This window comes from Gopherus flavomarginatus, chromosome 2 (genome assembly GCF_025201925.1).
Source record: "Gopherus flavomarginatus isolate rGopFla2 chromosome 2, rGopFla2.mat.asm, whole genome shotgun sequence".
NCBI classification, from domain to species: domain Eukaryota; kingdom Metazoa; phylum Chordata; order Testudines; family Testudinidae; genus Gopherus; species Gopherus flavomarginatus.
In genome coordinates, this window is record NC_066618.1 from 178,486,287 (window position 1) to 178,510,720 (window position 24,434).

The 24,434-nt window shown below is 43.7% G+C and overlaps 1 protein-coding gene across 5 annotated transcripts in view; it reads right to left on the reverse strand.

Moving 5' to 3' along the window:
• Positions 1-10,996, reverse strand: part of ECI2 (enoyl-CoA delta isomerase 2) — a 65,604-nt gene extending 54,608 nt beyond the window's left edge. The window contains exon 1 of one of the 5 annotated variants that reach the window (XM_050940164.1): positions 10,936-10,996. Coding sequence is in view for 2 of the 5 variants with exons in the window: in XM_050940160.1 (XP_050796117.1) it covers positions 10,840-10,904 (65 nt within the window). In the remaining 3 variants the exon portion in view is untranslated. The other 4 variants (XM_050940160.1, XM_050940159.1, XM_050940161.1 and 1 more) reach the window with 4 other exon arrangements.
• Positions 10,997-24,434: the final 13,438 nt, after the last annotated feature.

Below are 24,434 nucleotides of genomic sequence, written 5' to 3' on the forward strand. Positions count from 1 at the left end.
ACAACAACAAAAACATAAGTTACTGACTTAGGCAAACTGATACAAAAACATACCATATAACAAAACAAAACTATGGAGCAAAGAAAAATAGGCACTACAATGGGAAAGATTTTTCCCAACTCTAATCCTTAGAACCACCTTGAAATCTAGAAGGGAATCTATCTGATCTGGGCTTTCAGACAATGTTTGGAATGTATGGAAACACACAGAACGAGAGTGTCTTGCTTCACTGGAGGACTTAATGAGAAACTCTAGGACAACTATGAAAAGGAGAGACTAAAAATAGTTTGTTCTTCCCATGAAGAACAATTTGCATTCCTCCCTGTTTGTTATGCTAAGAGAAATCTAGCTTAGCCATATAACAGGCTGTTAATACCTGTCAAACTGCTAGCACACATCTTGTTGGAAAAGATTTACCAGTAAGTGGTTTCTGCTGACACACTGAGCCCTGGTTTACACTAGAAACTTATACTGGTACAACTATGTTGCTCAAGAATGTGGAAAATCCACACTCCTGGGCAATGCAGTTATGCCAATCAAACTCCCAGTGTAGACAGAGCTATGTCAACCAGAAGGCTTCTCCTTTCAGCAAAGCTGCTGCCTCTTGGGAAGGAGGAGTGCCCACATCAATGGGAGAAGCTCTCCTGTCAGCACAGGTAGCCTCTTCACTACGCATTACAGCTGCACAGGTGTAGACTGCTGCAGTAATGTAAGTGTAGACAAGCCTTGAGAAAGAGGACTTGTTACCTCATCTGAATATAAACGAGGTGCAGGTGGATTTCAGGGATAGCAGTTTTCAGAGAGGGATTTTAGGTGCAGCCAAGCTTGGAGATAAGAAACGTTATCTTGTTGTTTTCTTGTATGGGTTATACAGCAGGTTGAAAACGATACTTGCTCACAACCTGTTAATCTTGTTTTCCCCCTTATGTTGACTATAATAGATTATGCTAAATAACATATCATGATCAGCTAATCTTCACCACCTCTGAGAAGCTGCCAAAGTGGAGCACTCCCAAAATTATAACCACTATACACTGATGTTAAATAGAAACGGTTATGTAAAAGTTTCATCTCTAAATCAGTGATTCTCAGACCTCAGTGATTCAAGAGCCAAATCAGCAATTAACATTACCCAAAAGAGCCACAGTAGTATGAATTCATTGTTTCATTTACTTTTTAAAATGTATTTATATATTCTCACAGCAAAATGACTGACCAAGTATTCTCCAATTGGTTAATAACATATTAAAAGCATTCTGATTGGTTTACAACTTAGACTGGTTAATAATTAAGTCACACAGTATTTTAATATATGCTGCAAAGAGCTGCAGGAGACACATTAAAGAGCCAACAGTGGCTACCAAGTCTCAGTCTGAGTATCAATGCTATAAATGGTCAGAACTGGATTTTTTTTTTTTTACCATTTGACAGAGCATTAGAGCATATAGACACCTTTAAGGATGAAGGCAATCCCCCATATGCACACTCTTAGCTATGATTAAATCAATTGTCAAACATGCACAGAAAAAGAAAAATAGAAGAGATCAAAACAGGTTCCCATTAACTGTCTCCTTTCTCCGACTCCGACTAATGTGTGTGTCAGTTCTACAGTAGCCTATAACAGCAAGATCCCAAGAAGAGAAATAATATACATAAAGAACCAGACAGTTAAGAGGAATAAGCCTATTGAAACACTATAAAAGATCTTCTTACTAAAGGCTGCGTCTTCAAAATCACTGGGTGGGTTCAACATGGTAGTGTCTTTGTGCAGAAAATGCAGAAGCATAACTTTGTGCTCACTAGTTTGAAACTGTCCTAGTTGAGTGGGCTCAGGGGTGCACTTCACCCTTTGTTTCTAGGACATATATTCTGATCTACCTTACTGAATTTTTAGGTTTTCTTCCCTCAGCTAGTCAGTCAATAAAGAACACATTAATGAACAAGTTTTCTTCAACACTTCTGCTCATAAGATGTGGGTTTATATGGCCTGATATGTTGGGTTTATGCCAGACCTTGTTTTTCGTTAGGGTGGGGATGGGTGAAAAAAAGAGGCACAAGTTCTTGAGACTTATTAAAATGAAATTTTTTTTATCATGATGGAAAGATGTGATATTACGGTTCCAGAAAGACAGACAGACCCCTGACTCAGATTTCCTTCTGACTGAGGTATAGGCAGTAATAGTAGACACTATAATTGTTGCAAAATATGACGCCTGAACTCAGAGCTCAAATGGAGGCTTGATTAGTGCCATTCACACACACTAGTTTAAATCTCTGTACTTAGGGCAACTGTAAAAATGGGGATTATAATGCTTACTCACCCCCTTAAACTGGTTTGAGACTTCTAAACAAAAAAAGGACTACACTAGGTAACTACAACTTTGGGTATGGCTACACTGGAGAGTTGCAGTGCTGGTAGTGGGTTTACAGTGCTGCAACTTACTCACCGTCCACACTTGCTAGACACATACAGCACGGGCTGCACTCCTGCTCTGCCTGGGGAATAACGATTGCAGCGCTGGTGATGCAGTGCTGCTCCGCCAGTGTGGCCACCAAAAGCGCTGTAATTGGCCTCCAGAGTATTCGGAGGTATCCCAGAATGCCTGTTCAGCCACTCTGCTCATCAGTTTGCACTCTACTGCTCTGGCCTCAGGTGACCCGCCCTTTAAATGCCCCGGGAATTTTAAAAATCCCCTTCTTGTTTGCTCAGCCAGGTGTGGAGTGCAATCAGAATCTTTCCAGGTGACCATGCCTCCATGAGCCAAACGAGCCCCAGCATGGAGCAATGGCGAGTTGCTGGACCTCATCAGTGTTTGGGGGGAGGAAGCTGTGCAGCCACAGCTGCGCTCCAGCAGTAGGAATTACGATACCTATGGGCAGATCTCAAAGGCCATGCTGGAAAGGGGCCATGACGGGACGCGGTGCAGTGCAGGGTTAAAGTGAAGGTGCTGCGGAGTGCCTACTGCAAAGCCCGCGAGGGAAACTGCCACTCCGGTGCTGCCCCCACGACCTGCCATTTTTACAAGGAGCTGGATGCGATACTTGGGGGTGACCCCACTGCCAATCTGACGACCACGATGGCCACTTCAGAGCGGGGGGGGGAGAGGAGGAGGAGGAATAGGGGGAGGAAACCGAGAGTGAGGGTACTAGGGTGGAGGGAGACACCCCGGAGTCCCAGGAGGCATGCAGCCAGGAGGAAGGCAGCCAGTCGCAGCAGCCAGTACTTGGTGAAGGACAAGCAGAGGAGTGGGTTCCCGGTAAGCGGCTTTTATTTTCAGAATGGAAATATTTCAGGAGAGGAGGGAGGGTTAAGGCTGCATGCATGCATGCCTAGATGTGGAATAGCCCATTGACGTGGTCTATCACGTCACAGTAATCGGCCTCAGTAATCTCTTCAAAAGTTTCAGCCAGAGCATGGGCAATGAGCTTGCACAAGTTTATAGGGACAGCCACTGTGGTCCTTGTCCCAGTCAGGCTAATGCGTCCACGCCACTGTGCCACGAGGGGTGGGGGGACAATTGCTGCACACAGGCAAGCTGCATAGGGGCCAGGGCGGAATCTGCATTGCTGTAGAAGACCCTCCCGCTCTTCCCAGGTGACCCGCAGCAGCGAGCTATCTTCCAGGATTAACTCCTGTGAAAAACGTTGTGAGACTGTTCAGTGTAGATGCCCCCTGCAGCAGTTTGCTTTCCCCAATGCACAGAAACCCCTGCACATCCCTGAAGCAATCAGACCCCTTACTCACCATTTCATGGCTCCTGTGGGTTATGTGCGCTCTGTTTGTTATGGGAAAAGTATGCTAAAGTGAAGACTGTAAACTCCTTCACTGTGTGGGAATAACTGTCTGGGTGAGATTATAAACAATGCAGCCTCTGTTAACTGTTGCCATTTTTGCCTTTCGAAAAGTGTCCTTGACTACTTGACTGCCCGTATCATCCACTGCTCAGAGGCTACAAAACCTCAGGAAGAAGCCGCGAAAAAGCAAAGAAGACATGCTGAAAGCAGTTATGGATCACTCTGCCAGAGAGTGTAAAAAACTGCAGGACTGGAGGGAAAGGGAAAGCGTGCTCCACCAGAGAAACGTAGCGGCTAAGAAGAAAAGCACAAAACAGCTGATAAGCATCCTGGCGCGCCAAGCGGACTCTATACAGTCACTTGTAGCCATGCAGGCAGAGCACTATCGTGCCGCCCCGCCCCCCATCCCAAAGCTCTTTCCCTTGTGCCCCAATGTCAGCTCCAAACCCACCTTCCCCAGCATCCAGGTTCTTACCACCACCAGCAGCCCCCAACACCTGTACGTTCACCAACCAGCCCTGAGAACTATGACCCTTACCCTCTGCACTCAACCCCCATCACCATGCAGTATAGGCATCCTGAAGTGCAGCAGTCATTGCACAGCACTCCAGACAGGACATATTCAAACCTGTGATTGTACAGTTCCCCACCACACCCCTCTGCCCTTTTTAGGTTCCCAAAATGTTGTGCGTCTGTCAATAAACTTATTTTCTTTTCAATAAATGAATTCTTGGCTTTGAAAACAGTCTTTATTATTGCAGAAAGTCAAAAGATACCTTAGCCCAGGAAAGAAACAGGTACTGCAAATCAGCTTAGGAAAAACAGATTCCTACTAACATTGTAACCACCGCACTTCACTCCCATGCAAGGCACCAAACATTACTGTTGGTTTTCAGCCTCAAATTCCTCCCTCAAGGCATCCCTAATCCTTGAAGCCCTGTGCTGGGCCTCTCTAGTAGCCCTGCTCTCTGGCTGTGCAAATTCAGCCTCCAGGCATTGAACCTCAGAAGTCCATGCCTGACTGAATGTTTCACCCTTCCCTTCACAAATATTATGGAGGGTACAGCACGCGGATATAACCGCAGGAATGCTGCTTTCCCCCAAGTCTAGCTTCCCATACAGAGATCACCAGCGCCCTTTTAAACGGCCAAAAGCACACTCCACAGTCATTCGGCACCGGCTCAGGCTGTAGTTGAACAGTTCCTTGCTCCTGTCAAGCTTCCCTGTATACAGTTTCATGAGCCAAGGCATTAACGGGTAAGCAGGGTCTCCAAGGATCACAATGGGCATTTCAACATCCTCTACTGCGATCTTCCGGTCTGGGAAAAAAGTCTCTGCCTGCAGCTTCCTGAACAGGCCACTGTTCAAGCGATGCATCACGGGGCGTTGGGACAGGAAGCAGAATGACCCACCCTCTCCGCCCCCTTCCCACAACCCACCGTGCCAAAATGGGATGAGGTGCTCTGGGGGATAGCTGCCCATAATGCACCACTCCCAACACCACTGCAAAAGCTGCAAATGTGGCCACACTGCAGCGCTGGTAGATGTCAGTGTGGCCACACTGCAGCGCTTTCCTTACACAGCTGTACGAAGACAGCTGTAACTCCCAGCGCTGCACACCTGCAAGTGTAGCCAAGGCCTAAGTCAAAATGTTAAGACCAACGTTTTAACCTGGTATCCAAGAGGTTAGGCGCCAATATCCACATTTAGGCATTTAAATAAAAACAGACTGATGTTTACTAAAATGCTGAGTACCTGCAGCTCCCACTGACTAAACTTGAATTTTGTGAGCGCTATCCCCAGTAAAATTTAGATACTTAAGTTTGAAAATCTGGCCTTACGGAGTTGGCTGGGGTGCACTGGCCTAGTTTGTTAGGCATTAATTGTGAAGCCAAGCACGCAGGTCTTGATAATTAAATAGAGTTTTTAAAGAACATGCAGCATCAAAGTAGGTGGTTCTGTATATGCATATGTAACTAACTTCAGCTACGTAGGGAACTATGCAGTTAGTAAGATGTAAATTGAATGAGGCATCATTAGCTTGACCTGCATCATACACTCAGTTTACTAATCTAGTGACCAGTCCCAACGCATTTATTTAAAATTGTCATTTTTTGTGTGCACAAGAAATTAAAAATATAAAAACTAGGGAATATCAGATACAAAGACTTCATTTCAAATACTAGTAAATGTTACTAAGTGACAAGTGTATCATACCTATCTCATCACTTACAAAACCCAAGCACTTAAGAGCAAGGAAATTAATAGACCTAAATCTTACAGTGCCCCGAAACTCCAATTAACGTCTATCAAATACATATTTCATCACAATGCCCCTGCTGACTTCAGTGGAAGCAGGACTGACCCCTTAGTATCTTCAATGACTGTACTATTAGTGGGTGGGTTAAACAAAACCATTTTGCAGCTAGTGGGCGTAACTGCCGCTTTCCATTAGAAACAGTTCAACTCCTTTATGAAATAATTGTGGTCTCCAATTCAAAGGACAGGCACATGTCACCACCCAAAACAAAGGCACCTGAGGCCACTCAGGAATGTGAACTATGCAAGCAGAGTGCTCCTTAAGTATTGGGGGTGAGGGGAGCATGTGCGTGAGAGAGCGAGAGCAAGGGAACCGGCAGAGACTGTCAGAGCCTGGAGAGGCATGGTGTGGTGTTGGCAAAGAGTTTCTTTGCTTACAGCTTCAAGCCTTTATCACCTGTTTTTGGATCCTCTTGTGTCCAGGGAAAACAGGATTTTGTATATTCCTTGTAAATAAACAAGACTGATGACTCCATCATAAATTTCTCTTCCTAAGAAGAACAACCTGCAAGACCCCAACCTGCAACACTCTTCTTTACTGGTCCCTTCACATTAGGGATGGAAGATTGGTCTGTCATAAGAACTGTAGTTAGGTGAGACAAACTTTCTAGCCCGTATCAACTGGGGTTATTAGTGATAAGGACAGAGCCGAGGAAGACCAAAGGACATGTGGATAGGAGGAGGTTGTGACAAACTAATATCCTGGACAAGCCTTACTTAATAGAGTTAAACCTTGTTCCATTGAGCTTAATATCTTTGCATTTTTAATACAATTAATTTTTAATTTTCCTCTATGTGTTATTGTGGGATTGTATGTATTTCCATGAGAAGGGTAAATAGGAGAAGAGCAGGCAGGGGTGATTAGTCAAATTCACTCAGGTTGTAATATCCCCAGAGAAACTCTACTCCCTGGAAAGGTCCACATGTACTAGTCCAAGCTGTAAGACATGCATCTGACGAAGTGGGTAGTCACTCACGAAAGCTCATGCTCCAAAAAACGTCTGCTAGTCTATAAGGTGCCACAGGATTCTTTGCTGCTTTTACAGATCCAGACTAACACGGCTACCCCTCTGATACTAGTCCAAACTGGATTGTCCAGAAACCAACAAATGATTTTTGGATAAACAGACTGGTTTTAAACTGGCTCAGGGCCTTCTTCCTGATCCAGCAAATGGACAAAACCTCTGGTCCATGAAAGACCCTAGTCCTTAGAGAAGGGTTGGAAGGACTTGGCCTACTGAGGTCCATAAAACTGGGTACTTGTTCTGAGATGAAGCTGTGTTGAACTTGTTACCACAAAGAAAATCCCTTGACAGGGTATTGAAGGATTGCTCCTGCCAGAGCCCATGTTAGAGTTGGGATGATGCATGCTAATAAGCTTATATCAGAACTGTGCAGCCTGGAAATAGTTGGTCAGAAGTAAGTGAGACATAAGTCCCACCAAAGAAATGCAATGCGTGGGGAGCTGAGAGCCTGACAGTAGTGCCCTTGCTGGAGCCCCAGGGGAAATACTGGGGCAGTTGGCCTGAACTGTGACAGAGGTGACTTCTGTCCAGGGGTGGCTCATCAGCTTAAGCAAGTGAGGCATAGCTTAATCAAAGAATTCAGAAGCCAATTCCCAAAAGCTGCATTTGTGTGTATATAAAGATTAAGGAGTTTTATATATATTAAATAAGTAGCATAGATCCATAAGAAGCACTTGTGATTTGATTTAAATGTCAAGTTACTCATATTCTCTCCATCTCCGTAATGCCAAAAATGCAGTGCTGTGGATGAGGCTCAAATCACAGTATAAGCAGTGCCTCAAAGCTGCCTTGTAACTATGACAACTAACCCCGCTGAGGAGCCACTTTGAGGGCACTGTTGTGTTAGCCAAGGCTTGGTAAGACCATGGCAGGGTTGCAGAGGTTAAGGCCAATTCTGCTAGAATGGATGCATGGTTCCCTTCCAGCACTGATACAGTGGAAATGCAGGGGGGGCTCCCTGCACCGCCAAGGGGCCTAAGACACAAGGATGCAAGTTGGAGGGGAAGCTGTAGACATCCTGGGTTGAAGGATTAGAGACTCCCAGCCAAGATTACAAAGAACCCGATGAGCCCCTGGCTGTGGGGGAGGCCACCCCACTGCTGAACAATTCCTGCCCTGGAATTGACTGGGACGAGTCCCACACTCCTGGCTGGTGAGAGCAGAGCTGCAGAGGGCTCCCTGCAGGACCACAGGGCCAGTGACACTGGACATCTGCAAATGCAAGAGGGAGGCTGCTGCCTTGGGGCAGAACAAAAGCACTCCTCCTTTCCCCTCCCAGGCCAGGATTGCAAGGAGGAACCTGTATATTGGAATGTGAGAGTTGTGATTTGTGCCTCACCTGTCAAAGTCACCAGCTGCCACTAACTCAATCCCAGCTGAAAGGAGCAACAGAGTGGATAGTCCCCAGCAAACAGTGAAGAATGAATGAGGCAGAAAAATAGGTTTGTGAGCTTGACTGTCAGGATTATTTTGATATGTCAACATGTGTTGATCAAATGCCTCAAAAGGGAGGATACCAGGCCCAAACCTCTTGTCAAGTCAAAGCTGATAAAGGATACAGAAAAAACAGCCACATTTTTGGCTTGCTATTAAGGTCATATGCGCGCAAAAAAATTTTAAAAAAAGCCACCAAAGCTGAACTCAGCTGTTTTATAGCAGACCAATAAACTATTTTTTAAAAAGTACCTTTCAGAGATGATTCAAATCACCAAATTAGAATCTGGACTTCAAGCACTTCAATGTTCAGAAGTATTTGGATCTGAAGTTTTGGTTCAAGCTTATGTATTGTATAACTATTACAGTGCTTTCATATCTTTTCTAAACTTGACAGGCACATTTCAAATGAAGTATTTTTCAGTCAAAGTAATGGATTTATTCTCTCACATGCACATGTCTGAAGATGACAAAAATATCTACCAACAAATTGTTTCTCTCGGGTGCTCCTGGCTGTAGTATAATAGTTTATCTTGTCTGGAATGTCAGAAGCCTCAAATTTCTCCCCAGAACCCATTTTACTTGCTCACTCCGTCCTTGCATACCATGCTCTCTACATAGACACATCATGTGGGAGAACTTGACAGAGCACTGCTGGAGGTGAATTGTCAATTAAAACAAGAAGATAAAGGTCACAAAGTCAAGCAGCTGGAGTGCTATAGATTTACACCTCAGCTTGCCCCAGAGTAAGTGCTCATGTAAACAAACACTGACAGCCTGTTACTACTTGGAGCACTTATGTCATTGAGGATTATGTGCTATCTTTCTAAAAGGTCTGCAGATCTCCTCTTAATTATTCAGCAGTGGAATTACTGGTTTAAAATAAACTCCCCCCTGTTTTGAAATAAAGGACCAGATTCTCTCTGAAAATTTACAACTTTAAAATATAGTGAATCTATGACTCTCATTTAGCACTATCTGAAAATCTTCTAGAACTTAAAGGGACACTTTGGGATATAAATCTGTTTTAAAAATCAGTTGATGTTACTAAGAAACCAGATGTTACTAAGAAACCAAATTCATTCACTATTAATACTATTTGGCAATTCATTCAGCCTTGATGAAGAAAACATTTGTCAGTTTCACTTTCTGGTTCTCAGGAGCTACCACAATACTGCAGGTTTTTTGGTTACCAACTCTTTACAAGAAAGTTTTAAATCTTAACTGAACAAGAAAGGCTCAAGTTCCAAATACTGCAACTATTTATACATATGCTAAACTTTAAGAATGAAATTAATTCCATAACCTTAATGGTCCTATTTGCCTGTTTATCTTTAAGTATGTAATGTTTGAAAAAGACCTAGCGCGTTTTCATACCAATAGCCATTGTATCACTGCACAGAACATGTCAGACAGCTTGTGACCCCCAGAGCTGTTTATATTAATTAAACACTGGGAATAAACTAGCTGGCAATGTCAACTTAACAAAAAAACCCACAACTTGATGGCAAGACTATGACTTCTGACTTAGAAAATAACGTCTCTTTTAAATGACAAAGAAGTGGTTAAAATTCATCATGACTCCTTTATAATAAAAATGACCACTCGGCCTGCAAAACAAATTGAGGGAATGAACCAAGCAAAAACAATCTTTCTGGCAGCAGAAAACGCCTATTAGCATGTGGGTGAAAAGTGAGATGCTAAAAACAAGAGTTACACAGTCCTACAGGAGAAAAAAGTTTGTTATACATTAACATCAGCACTAGAATTTTTCCTCAAAGGCCAACCGTGGCCAGAGCCAGCAGAAGTGACTGTTACTGATGCCTCACTGTAAGGATGCCTGTTGCCAGTGCATACACCCCTGGACCTTCTCCACTCCCTGCTGGGCTCCCTGGCCCCTACTGTTCACTAGTCCTCCCTCTCCTTGCGGGTATCTGGGTGTTCTCAGGGACTGGGGTGGGTGGTGTGTCCTGAAGGGTAGGACCCTGGAGGAGGAAGCTGCAGGGGACCCCACAGCCATGCCCCGGAGGGGGGCGAGGGAAGGGAGGCTCCACATTACGCTGCACAGGCCCCGGAGGGGCGCCCCTGCACGTGAAACTTTCCACCCGTAACTAGGAGCCCGCCAGGCACTAGGCTGGGGTTTTCGGCGGGTCCCGCCTCGCAGCAGGGCAATGGGAGGCCCAGGCTCGCTGTGTTAGTGCTCACCCCCCCCTCCTCGCAGCCCGGGAGCTCCCCTCCCTGGCGCCCCGCTCCTGCAGCCGCTCACCTCGCCCTCCAGAGCGGGCGCGGCCGCAGGCTCCGGGCCAAGCAGAAAGCGGCAGCAGCGGCCATGCAGACACGCGTGCAGAGAGGCGGCTCCTACCTGCACGAGACTGGACGCAGGAACAACAACCAAGCGACCCCGGCTCCTCAGCGCGGCTGCCGGACAGGCCCCCCGGTCCCGCCCCTCGGGGGAGGAGCCGCTGCCACCGCCTCCTTCCCCGGCCGGTGAGGCGGGATCCGCGGGGCGCCTGTGGCAGGGCAGCGGCGGGCGTGAGGGGCGGTGTGTGATGTGTGAGGCAGACTCGGGGGTGAATGAGGTGCTGACACTGTGTGGGAGAGAATTCCCCTCTAAGCGCAGCAGTGAAGTTGTGAGGAGAGGAGAGCTTGTGTGTATGGGGAGAAGTGTGAGCAAGAGAGACGCCAGCGTTGTCCGGGCAAGAAAGTGGTGGCGGTTTCAATAGTGACTTTAACCACATTCAGTGGAGTTGGTCAGGTACTTGCTGTCCGATTTTTTTGTTGCAGAAAATGCAACATCCACCGGAGTGAAATTTGCAGTGGAAGAAGAGTTGTGCACTAGTTCTACGAACCAGACGCAGACTCCAAGGGCATGTCTACATTAGAAAGGTAAGTCGACTTACATTAGGTCGACTTACAGCCACTGCAGTAATTACTGTGGTGATGCATGTCCACACTACCCTCCGTGAGTCAGTAGTGCACTTCCTTACCAGGAGCACTCCCACTGACCTAAGAGGCCCAGTAACTCCCTGCCAGAAGCCCTGCTGCACAACAGGCTCCTGGGGGGGGTGCATCCCCAGCTCCTCCTTACTCACAGGGAGCAGGGGATGGCAGATGGCTCCAGGGGCTTCTTGGAGTGGAGTCCAGATGCCTGGGCTTCTTGCCCTGGCTCCCAGCTGGGAACAGGATCCCAGCCACTCAGCTGGGCTCTGGTTACCTGGGTTTCTGGTCAAATTCAGGGCTCCTGCCTTGAAATTGACAAGACAGCCAGCAACCAATGGAAGTAAGGCAGTGTCTACAGAGACATTGCGTCACCCATTGGTCCTGCTTTGAGCAGGGGGGTTGGACTAGACAGTGGTCCCCAACCTTTTCGTCTGGCGCCAGACGAAGGACTGTGGCGGCAGTGGAGCATCCGCCAAAATGCCACCAAATTTCTGCGGCGTTTCGGCGGCAATGCCTCTCGATGACGTCACTTGTTGGCGGCAAGTGGCGTCATCGAGAGGTGTCGCTGCCGAATTTCTACAGCGTTTCAGCGGCGACACCTCTCAATGACACCACTTGCTGCTGACAAGTGACATCATCGAGAGGCATCACCGCCAAAACACCACAGAAATTCGGCAGCATTTTGGCAGATGCTCGACCGCTGTCCAGGATGTGGGCACATTTAGATGCCCCCACAGGCGCCATGGCGCCTGCGGGCACTGCATTAGGGACCCCTGGACTAGATGATCTCCCTGAGGTCCTTTCCAACCCGGATATTCTATGATTCTGTGACAATAAGGCCATGTCTACACTACTGAGCTTACAGCAGCACAACAGTACTGATGGAGCTGCACCACTGTAAGATTTCTTGCATGGCTCTCCCGTTGACATAATAAAACCACCTAAATGAGAAGATCTCCTGCCAACATAGCGCAGTGCACACTACCACTTATGCTGATGAAACTTATGTCACTCGGGGTATGTTTTTTCACACCTCTGAGCGACGTAACTTTTGCTGACATAAGTGGTAGTGTAGATATGGCCTAAGCCTTATGCCTCTCATGGAGGTAGAGTTATGTCAGTGTAGTAGGGCACTTACATCAGTGAGAGGAAGGCTGTAGTGTAGACACTGACATAATTAGGTCACCATAAGCTGCTTTAGGTCCACTTAACTGTGTAGTGTAGACCAGTCTTAAGGCTAAAGCCTCGTCTACACCACAAATACTTTGCTAGTATAGAGGCCCTTAGTGTAGACACAGCTTATGCTAATAAAAGGAGTTTTTCTGCCAACCTAGGCACATTAGCTATGCCAGTGGCGCTCTTCAGTCAACATAAGTCTGGTGTACGCCTAAATATTAGGTCGGACGTATTTACATCACTGAGGACTGTAAAAAATGTTGTGCTCAAAACTCTGTAGTTATGTTGACCTAGACCCCAGTTTAGACGCAGCTAGGTTGAAGAAAACATTCTTCCATCGACCTAGTTACTGTCTGTTGGATGGGTGGATTAGCTACATCAATGAAAAAATTCCTTCTGTCAATGTAGGAAGCGTCTACAGTATGGCGCTACAGCGGCACAGCTGCAGTGCCATAGCTGCTGTGCCACTGTACTGTAGACATGCCCATAGTTGACATAGGTACATATACACTGGCGGTTTACACTGCGGTTTTTGTCAGCATAGCTGTCAGCTAGCAGTGGTGTTTTTTTCACACCCCTGACCAACAAAACTATGCCAAATAAGGGCACAGCCAAAATATTCCTAAGGAGTGGGCCCAAAACTCTCCCCCTCCTGTCCCCATACCTAGCCGCAGGCTCTCCTTCTGCTGCTTCCCCATACTCAGTCTTGAGCTCTCTCCCACTGCTTCTGCACTCCAATCCGTGCTCCCCTCCCTGCACCCAGCTCCACACACACACACCCCCCCTCCTTTCCCACACCTAGCCCTGTGCTCTTTCCCGCACATTGCCCCACAGCCACAGCCGGCTCCATCTTTCCCCCCTGTGCCTAGCTCCGCAGTCTCCTCATCCCTCAAGTCCTTCCCCAGAGAGGCAGTCAGGCTGAAGACCGCCATCCCCACCAGGAGCCAGGCAGTTCTGGGAGCCCCAGATTCCATCCTGCTTCTGTGTCTGTTTTCCCAGGAAGCATTAAAAGCCCAAATCCACTTGCTCCAGAACTCCTGGGTACTGGAGGCTCCTGATGCCTCCTGCTCCAAGGTTTGGGGGTGCATGGTACCCATGGGCACTGACTGGAAGGACTGCAAAATGTGTGGGAGAGTAGGTGTATGGGGTCGCAGTGCCACTCAAATTTGGCCTGGCCATCTCTCCATCATGCCAGCTCCAGTGAGGAGTTGGCGAGGGGCCAGGGGAGTTGGGCATCTTGCTCCCACCCCTCCTTGTTGCACCCTTGATGCAAACCAAAGTTGTAGAGTTTACCTGGCCTAAGTGATAGAGACCAAGGTGATCTGAGGACTCCAGTAATTGTCTGAGTTTCCTCACTGTCATTTTCTCAACCATCTTTCTCAAGAAGTGTAATGTAAGATAGTCAATTAAATTGGGGATAATCAGCAAAATTGCCAATGTCAACACTTGGTTTTTTGAGCAACTCTAATAATACTTGCTTCAGGAATGCCGGCACCCTACTCTCCCAAAAAGAGACATTCATGATTTTCACCAGTTCATCCAGAGTTTTTCCACTTGATTTCACTAGCCATGAGGAGATTGGTCCAAGCTGCAGGTACCAGTGTGAATATCCTCCCTATATTTCTAAAACCTTAGTGAACAAAACTGGCTAAAACTCAGCAGGAAATGGTATTTTTTCTTCTCTGTGCACATATCTTTCATCACACAAGTAGCCAACCTAACTGACTCAGAGTAGCTTACAGTGTAACAAATGGAAGATGTCTGTTTAACTGCCCGTGAAGACTAATGTAAAATAACTGGTTGCTGGAAGATTGAAAGTGAATCTCTTTAGGAAGGAACCTTGTAATAGGAATAGAAGTTCTAATATGACTTCATCAAAGAACTGCTTCAGCAAGGGTCTCATCACCCAGATGACTTAACAGGTTGTCTTCTAAATCTGGATGACCACATAATCTGTTTCTATATATTGTACCCAGAAATGAAGTAAAACTGGATTGAGAGATGTGCAAACAACATTGTCACAATGGCAATTAGGGGTCAGGGCACTGGGCTGGAAGTAGAGCTGGTCAGGGAATTTTCAGTCAACGTTTTTTTCTATGAAAAATACAGTTTCCACAAACTACAATTTAGATTTTGCTGACATTTTTAATTTTCTAATTTTTTCATCTAAATGAAATTGAACAATTTGGCCCAAATTGATATATTTCAACATTAATCTGTGCTCACTTGAGCTGTCATGGTGCCTCATGGGATTTGTAGTTTGGGTTTCTCATAACCCTAAAAGTGTTGATTACACCAGGAATCACCTAATGCAGGGTATACAGAATAGTTCCTTTCTTTTATTAGTTGTGTGATGCCATAAACCCCCGCAGGGGAAATTTAGAAACGTGAATTCAGGTCTTGACTGATAAAAATCTATTAAATTAATTTAAAAAATTTATCCACTTGTCATTTTGAAACTAGAATATGCATTCTGTTGGTGATTTGAGATCTCATCATTTGATTTAGGTTTTAAAAAAGCATTTCTAATTTCCTTTAAGGCATAAACGTATTGTCTGATGTGCTTCCACATTCTATCAATGAAGAAATTCTTGAAGTTTCAGCATATACTAAGTACACTGACTATGAACCTAGAAGAAAAAAACACAAAAAATGTTACTTTCTCAAAGAGTAAAAGGAATAACGTGCCATCACACCATCTGAAACCTCATAATACTATCATAGACGTTTAGGACTAGAAGGGACCTACAGTCCCTTGCACTCAAGGCAGGACTACTTAATAACTAGACCATTCCTGACAGGTGTTCGTCTAAACTGTTATTAAAAAACTCCAATGACAGAGATTCCACCACCTCCCTAGGCAATTTGTTCTAGTACTTAACCACCCTGACAGTTAGGAAGTTTTTCCTAATGTCCAGCTTAAACCCAACTTGCTGCAATTTAAGACCATTGCTTTTTTTCCTAGCCTCAGAGATTAAGGAAAACAATTTTTCACACTCCTCCTTGTAATAATCTTTTACGTACATGAAAACTATTATCATGTCCCCCCTCAGTTTTCTCTTCTAGAATAAACACATCCATTTTTTTCAGTCTTTCCTCTTAGGTCATGTTTTCTAGACTTTTAATAATTTTTCTTGCCCTCCTCTGGACATTCTCCAGTTTGTCCACATCTTTCCTGAAATGTGGTTCTCAGAACTGGACACAATACTCCCGCTGAGGCCTTATCAGCGTAAAGTAGAGTGGAAGAATTACTTCTCATGTCTTGCTTACAACACTCCTGCTAATACATCCCAGAAGGATGTTCGCTTTTTTTGCAACAGTTGACTTATATTTAGCTTGTGACCCACTATAAACCCCAGATCCCTTTCCGCAGTATTCCTTCCTAAGCAGTCATTTCCCATTTTGTATGTGTGCAGTTGATTGTTCCTTCCTAAGTTGAGTACTTTGCATTTGTCCATATTGAATTTCATCCTATTTACTTCAGACCATTTCTCCAGTTTGTCCAGATCATTTTGAATTCTAATCCTGTCCTCCAAACCCTTGAAATCCCTCCCATTTTGGTATCGTCTGCAAACTTTATGTGTACTCTCTTTGCCATTATCTGGATAATTTATAAAGATATTGAACAGAACTGGACCCACGACCGATCCTTGTGGAACTCCATTCAATATGCACTTCCAGTTTGACTGTATACCCACTGACAATTACTCTCTGGGAACGGTTTTCCAGCCATTATGCACCCACCTTATAGTAGCTCCATGCGAGACATCAAACCCTTACTAAAGTCAAGATATACATCTATCACTTTCCACTTATTCACATGGCTTGCTACCCTGTCAAAGAATGCTGTTAGGTTGGTTTGACATGAGTTGTTCTTGACAAATCCATGTTGACTGTTACTTATCGCTTTATTATCCTCTAGGTGTTTGCAAATTTATTGCTTATTTGCTCCATTATCTTTCCAGGTACTGGATGGTTGACATCAGTGGAGTTTTCATATTTAGTTAACAGAATTACATATTATTTGTCTGCACAAGTAATTTTAGGAAACTCTCATCATTTCAGTATCATATAACATCTTCAGAAATGGTAGCAATGGTGGGAGAGGGAGTATAGACAAGATTGAGGCATTCTATGGCATGAAAAAAATGTAGATGAAGCCTACTAGGCAGGCATAAAACAAAAGGAAGAACATGGCATCTCCAAACTAGGTAAAACCAATGCGACTTGAGAGGAGAGTGAGGAAATGAGAAGAATCTTCAGCTTTTACCTTCTCTACAAATAATTTTAAAAAATCTTGAAGAAGAGCTCAACAAGAGAGGCCACCATTTGTAAGATTTTGGGCCACATGAGCTGAAAAATTTCAGTTTTAAGAAGGGACTGTTTGATTGTTTAGTCTGACCTCCTGTATAACACAGGCCATTGAATGCCATCCACTTACATCTATGATGAGTCTATAATTTGTGTTTGAATAAAGTATGGTATATCTTCTAGAAAGATATTCAGTCAGGGACTGAAGGCATCAAGACATTGAGAATTCTCCACTTTGTTTGGTAGTTTGTTCCATTGGTCACTCACCCTCACAGTTAAAACGTGTTCTTTATTTCTAATTTGATTTTGCCTGGCTTTAACTTCCAGCCACTGGTTCTTCTTATGACTTGGTCCACTAGATACTTTCCCCAAACTCTACAGGGATTGAGTTGTGGAACCTTCTCAGGTCCGCTGCTTGTCCCCCCCACCCCTTCCCCAACTCCCTCAAGTGACCACCACTTGCCTCTTCACTGTTCTCAGCCTGTGAGGACAGAGAATTTACAGGACACACTCAAATTGTGGTGTTTGTGAGGGGGTATTATAAACCTTTTTGGTTTTTATTATATAACATTTTTTATCCAATGGCTATGAGTATAACACATTACAATCATATTGCTAGAAACAAATTACCAAAATTAGCAATATAATTCCAACAATAAATATGCATATTTATGAAAATTTATCAGGTCTCAAAGTTTTCTCCGATAGAATATAAGGGGGAAAATGATGAGTACTCTAATTATGGAGACATTTAGACATGAAGAAAATTGAAGATTTTGCTATTTATATGTAGTTATCTAGTACTAAGCATTATGAGAAAAAATATTTGTGCTTCATTTCCCTCGCCCACCACTCTTCCCATGAGATAATACATTTAGAGAAAGGGCAGCACCTCAGTATAATTTTAAGTAGTTTTACAGGAACATTGATAAATATTTGATGGGTCTAAGCAAACATCAAACATGCTTTTGTACTCGGCACAGAACTGTAATAATCAATGTTTTCATCCACAAATAGAAGAGTTCAAACGGTAAATTTACTCTCCCATCTAAAATACATGACTGACCTACTTATTAAAACAACTTCCTGGAGGAAATAACAGCATTCCACAGAGATCAAAAGCCAAATCTCACTTGTTTGAAATGTCTTTGTATCTTGAGCAGTATTATACAAGTGTCACTGTAAAATACACTTGTCATTGCTTCTACCTACACAGAATACTGCTCAAGTCAAAGGCATCAGAGAGTTACTTTCTAAATTATCTTTAGTCCATTGTGGTAAATTTTCTCTCACTTATACCAGTGCAGTTCTATAAATAGAGGGCAGGAATATTAAAATAGGCTTTTTTCCCCATACATAAAAAAGGAGTGGGTGTACTTTCAATTAAATAACCTAATTTTAGGAGAATGAAAGCTTTCAGTTGCCTCTTCTGCTTCATGAGCATAGTGGTGTGATTATCTCCAAGTGGTACCTATTATCTTTTAGTTCTCTAAAACTGTACTTCTGGGTTGCAGAATTCACCTTCATCAACAATTAGGGAATGAATGAATGAATGAATGAATGAAAATTCAACCCCTCTTTTTATCAGCATATTATCTAACTAAAGAACCAGCCAAGCTGGTTCATAATACCATGAGCTTATACCACGGCTAACTGTGGAAGCTGTTACTTTGAGAGCAGAATGAAACTGTGACCTCTATAAAAAATTCATAGGATTGCAGAACATAAAAGTGTAAACTGTGCTAACTGCAATGCATGTTGCCAGCTGTTTTTCTAATGCTGTGGGTATTGCTAAAAGCCTAGGAACAGGCTGATATGATGGTGTCAAGTAACTGTGAATGTAAAAAACAGAACTCCTGAATGGAGAGTAAGCAATAGTCCATTTAATCTATTGCAGTATTTTATTACTTGTACATTATATTATTTAGTAAGTGTGTTTACTATACCTTAAGCACATTTATTCTGTATGTTCTTCACAGCATCAAATGGCAGAGTTTTTCACATCCCAGTAATTCTTTAAGATTATAATAATGAATTACTTTTATTACAATAGTGTCTACAGGTTCAGTGGTTTCCCCAGGAATTGAAATTAGAGGGGTTGTTCGAATTTACGGGGTGTGTGTGTGTCAAGGCCGCTGAGATATGAATAAAGTAAATGTTTTGTCAGGATAATGCAAATTTAACATAAGGATAATGCAAGTTACACCAAAACACATAACAGGTCTAGATTTCTAAAAATATATAATTAAAAAAATGTATTTAATTTAAATTGACTTTTGAAAAGTAAGCCATCATGGGATAAGACAGATGTCCTCTCATGGATCAGTAACTGGTTAAAAGATGGAAAACAAAGGGTAGGAATAAATTATCAGTTTTCAGAATGGAGAGAGATAAATAGTGGTATCCCTGAGGGGTCGATACTGGGACCATTACTGTTCAACATACTCATAAATGATCTGGAAAAATGGGTAAACAGTGAGGTGGCAAAATTTGCAGATGATACAAAACTATTCAAGATAGCTAAGTCCCGGGCAGACAGCAAAGAGTTACAAAGGGATCTCACAAAACTTCGTGACTGGGCAACAAAATGGCAGATGAAATTCAATGTTGATAAATGCAAAGTAATGCACATTGGAAAACAATCTCAACTATACATACAAAATGAAGGAGTCTGAATTAGCTGTTAACACTCAAGAAAGAAATCTTGGAGTCATTGTGGATAGTTCTCTGAAAACATCCACTCAATGTGCAGTGGCAGTCAAAAAAGCAAACAGAATGTTGGGAATCATTAAGAAAGGGATAGATAATAAGACAGAAAATATCATATTGCCTCTATATAAATCCATGGTACATGTACACCTTGAATACTGTGTGCAGATCTGGTCATCCCATCCCAGAAAAGATATATTTGAAATGGAAAAGGTACAGAGATGGGCAACTAAAATGGTTAGGAGTATGAAACAGGAAGAGAAATTAAAATAACTGGGAATTTTCAGCATAGAAAAGAGACGACTAAGGGGGAATATGATAGAGGTCTATAAAATCTTGACTGGTGTGAAGAAGTGAATAAGGAAATGTTATTTAATCCTTCACATAACACAAGAACTAGCAGTCACCCAATGAAATTAATGGGCAGCAGGTTTTAAAAAACAAAAAGAAGTACTTCTTCACACACATAAAGTCAACCCATGGAGCTCTTTGCCAGGAGATGCTGTGAAAACCAAAACTATAACAGGATTAAAAAAAGAACTAGATAAATTCCTGGAGAATAGCTCCATCAGTGGCTATTAGCCAGGATGGGGAGGGATGCAACACCATGCTCTGAGTGTCTCTAGCCTTTTTGCCAGAAGCTTGGAATGGGCAACTGGGGATAGATCCCTTCATGATTATCTGTTCTGTTCATTCCCTCTGAAGCACCTGGCCTTGACCACTGTTGGAAGACAGGATACTGGGCTATATGGACCATTGGTCTGAACCAGTATGACCATTCTTATGTACAAATTAATTATAATAATAAAAATGACTAGTACAGAAACTCCTCAACATAATGACCTCTCAAGATAGCAACAATGTGAGATAACAACCTTGGCAAATAATGCATTTTAAAAATCTTGGCCTACTAAGAAATATATTTATATAAGTTTCTATTCCCAGTCACAAATCTAGCATTCTGGAGCAAAGTCCCTAAAATATAGTCCAACAAACAAATGTTTATTTAACGTGCCCCTCACTTTTCCCTCCACCGTACCCTACTCAGTAGTGTTGTCCTTGGTCAGTGGAGACTCAGAGTTCAGAGGTGCTTTCACGTGAGTACACCTCCCAAGTGAGGGGCAAGAAGATACCTTGCTCGTTCCTCCAGCTGCTCACTGTTTGCTCTGGCCACTGCTGCGCGTTGTGCCACCGTTCACTCCACCACTCTTACCAATGGCCTTGTGCAGTCACCTTGTGCTGCCACCTGCCACTGTGATCTCTGCAAGTTGGTCTCTTGAGGTTCCACCCAGCTCTCAGTGATTTCAGCTGAGCTCTCAGTGGGGCAACCTCACTGCTAGTGCAATCTGGGCTGCCTCTTATGGCTGGTCTACACTGCGGGGGCAGGTGTCGAAGTAAGATATGCAACTTCAGCTATGAGAATAGCATAGCTGAAGTCGATGTATCTTATTTCAACTTACCTCCCGTCCTCATGACATGAGATCGATGGCTGTGGCTCCCCCATCGACTCTGCTTCCGCCTCTTGCCCTGGTGGAGTTCCAGAGTCCACGGGAAGCACAGCAGGGATCAATTTATCGCATCTAGATAAACACTGGACCCACAGGAACACTGTCCTCACAGCAGGACTAAGCACTTAGACCTGATTATCAGTGATTTCAGCTGCTGTGGTCACTTAACAGAACAAAAGACTATCTATGAAGCCTAATCAGCTCTGTCTTTAAACAGTGGAGAGGGACAGGTCCCCACCCTCTCTCTTGATGCCCTCAATCAGCACAGGCTAAGTACAGTTCTACTGACCTTTACTCATACAATAAGAATAACAACATTTCATTCCCCCAGCCCCGCATTCAAGGGGTTTGTAACCCAACCCAACCACTTGGGCAACACAACTCTGTTTGCTGGATACCTAGGTAGATTAGGTGTGAATGTAAAAACAATCTGGTCCTGAAGCTTTTCCTCCCAGCCCCTAGCTCATCACTAGCTGTCAGGGAGCGCTCATTTAGACTTTGCTTAAAAATCATAATTTGAAATTATTAGGTTGGCCAACATCACCTAAATGAATGCACTGACATTGTCATAAAAAACAGCTGTATAAGGAAGCTAGTCTATGTTCATACTTTTCAAATCTATTACACTTTTTCAGATACACGTATTTTATCATACACTATATATGCTTTTAAAGTGTGTGTTAATGTTTCAGTTTCAATTCAACTTTCCAAGCAGTCACTAAATTGGTATGTTTCAGAGTAGCAGCTGTGTTAATCTGCATCCCCAAAAAGAACAGGAGTACTTGTGGCACCTTAGAGACTAACAAATTTATTTGAGCATAAGCTTTCGTGGGCTACAACCCACTTCATTGGATGCATAGAATGTAACATATAGTGAGGAGACATATGTACATACAGAGAACATGAAAAGGTGGGATTTGCCCAACCAGCTCTAAGAGGCTAATTAATGAAGATGAGCTATTGTCAGCAGAAGAAAAAACAATCTTTTGTAGTGATAATCAAGATAGCCCATTTAAGACAATTTGACAAGAAGGTGTGAGGATACTTAACATAGGGAAATAGATTCAATGTGTGTAATGGCTCAGCCATTCCCTGTCTCTATTTAAGGCTAAATTGATTGTATCTAGTTTGCATATTAATTCAAGTTCAGCAGTTTCTTGTTGGAGTCTGTTTTTGAAGCTTTTCTCATGCAAAATTGCCACCTTTAAATCTGTTACCGAATGGCCAGAGAGGTTGAAGTGTTCTCCTGCTGGTTTTTGAATGTTATGATTCCTGATGTCAGATTTGTGTCCATTTATTCTTTTGCGTAGAGACTGTCCAGTTTGGCCAATGTACATGGCAGAGGGGCATTGCTGGCACATGATGGTATATATCACATTGGTAGATGTGCAGGTGAATGAGCCCCTGATGGCGTGGCTGGTGTGATTAGGTCCTATAACTGTGTCCAGGGCTGGCTCCAGAGTTTTTGCCGCCCCAAGTGGTGGGGGACAAGAAAAAAAGCCCTGATCGCAATTGATGGCAGCTCCACCGCGCTGCTTTCTTCTTCGATGGCAATTCAGCTGCAGGTCCTTCCCTCCCAGAGGGACTGAGGGACCCGCCACCGAATTGCCGCCAAAGAACCCGACGTGCCACCCCTTCCCCTTGGCCACCCCAAGCACCTGCTTGCTGAGCTGGTGCCTGGAGCTGGCCCTGACTGTGCCACTTGAATAGATATGTGGACAGAGTTGGCATTGGGCTTTGTTGCAATGATAGGTTCCTGGGTTAGTGTTTTTGTTCTGTGGTGTGTGGTTGCTGGTGAGTATCTGCTTCCAGTTGGGATGCTGTCCGTAAGCGAGGACAGGTCTGTCTCCCAAGATCTGAGAGTGAAGGATCTTCTTTCAGGATAGATTGTAGATCTTTGATGATGCACTGGAGAGGTTTTAGTTGAGGGCTGAAGGTAACGGCTAGTGATGTTCTGTTATTTTCTCTGTTAGGCCTGTCTTGTGGTAGGTGACTTCTGGGTACTCTTCTGACTCTGTCAATCTGTTTTTTCACTTCAGCAGGTGGGTATTATAGTTTAAGAATGCTTGATAGAGATCTTGTAGGTGTTTGTCTGTCTGAGGAATTGGAACAAATGCAGTTGTATCTTAGAGCTTGGCTGTAGACAATGGATCGTGTGATGTTATCATAACCTTAGTGTCCTAAATGGAAGCTGGAGGCATGTAGGTAAGTATAGCAGTCAGTAGGTTTCCGGTATAGAGTGGTGTTTATGTGACCATCGCTTATTAGCACAGTCGTGTCAAGGAAATGGGCCGCTTTTGTGGATTGGTCTAGGCTGAGGTTGATGGTGGGATGGAAATTGTTGAAATCATGGTGGAATTCCTCATGGACTTCTTTTCCATGGGTCCAGATGATGAAGATGTCATCAGTGTAGCACAAGTAGAGTAGGGGCAGGGCCGTCCTTAGGATTTATGGTGCCCTAGGCGAGATTATTAAACTGGTGCCCCCGTGCTTGTCTTGCTCTTAGCAACACAAACATAAGCTTATACTACTGGAAAACTTGCCACATGCATGTTATTAAAACCAGTTTAACTTAATTAAGCACACTGTAATGCTGATGGACTAGCACTAAAGAAGTAGTACTACAGAAAAAATTCTGATTTGACAGAATGATGCAAATAATATATTTTTTTTAATTTGTCAACATTTTATTGGAAATTTCTATGAAGAGGTATTGAAACAAGGATTAGTTTTTAATAAAAAGCAATCTTTCTGGCTTTTTTGGCTGCATAATCAGTAATAATGTCATCGTATGACAAAGACCAAGTGATGTCTTGTTCGATTGCAAGAATAGCAAGACCAGTCAAGTGTTCCTGACTCATTGTAGAGCGGAGATAGTTTTTAATGAGCTTTAGTTTTGAAAAACTCCTTTCTCCTGATGCTACTGTTACAGGAATTGTCAGTAGAATACGAGTGGCAACGTACACATTAGGATATATGTCAACAAGTTTGCTGGTATGAGTAAACTGTACAATGTCCATTATCAATTTTGCATGTGGCAACAACTCAATTTTTCGTACAGTTCAAGTCCATTTAAATCAAAACGATCACCGTGCTTCAGGAAGCTCTCTAGGTCAGGGGTCCCCAACACGATGCCCGCAGGTGCCCCGGCACCCGCAGGGGCCTCTCAGTGCACCTGCATAGTGGCCAGCGGACGAGCATCTGCTGAAATGCCGCC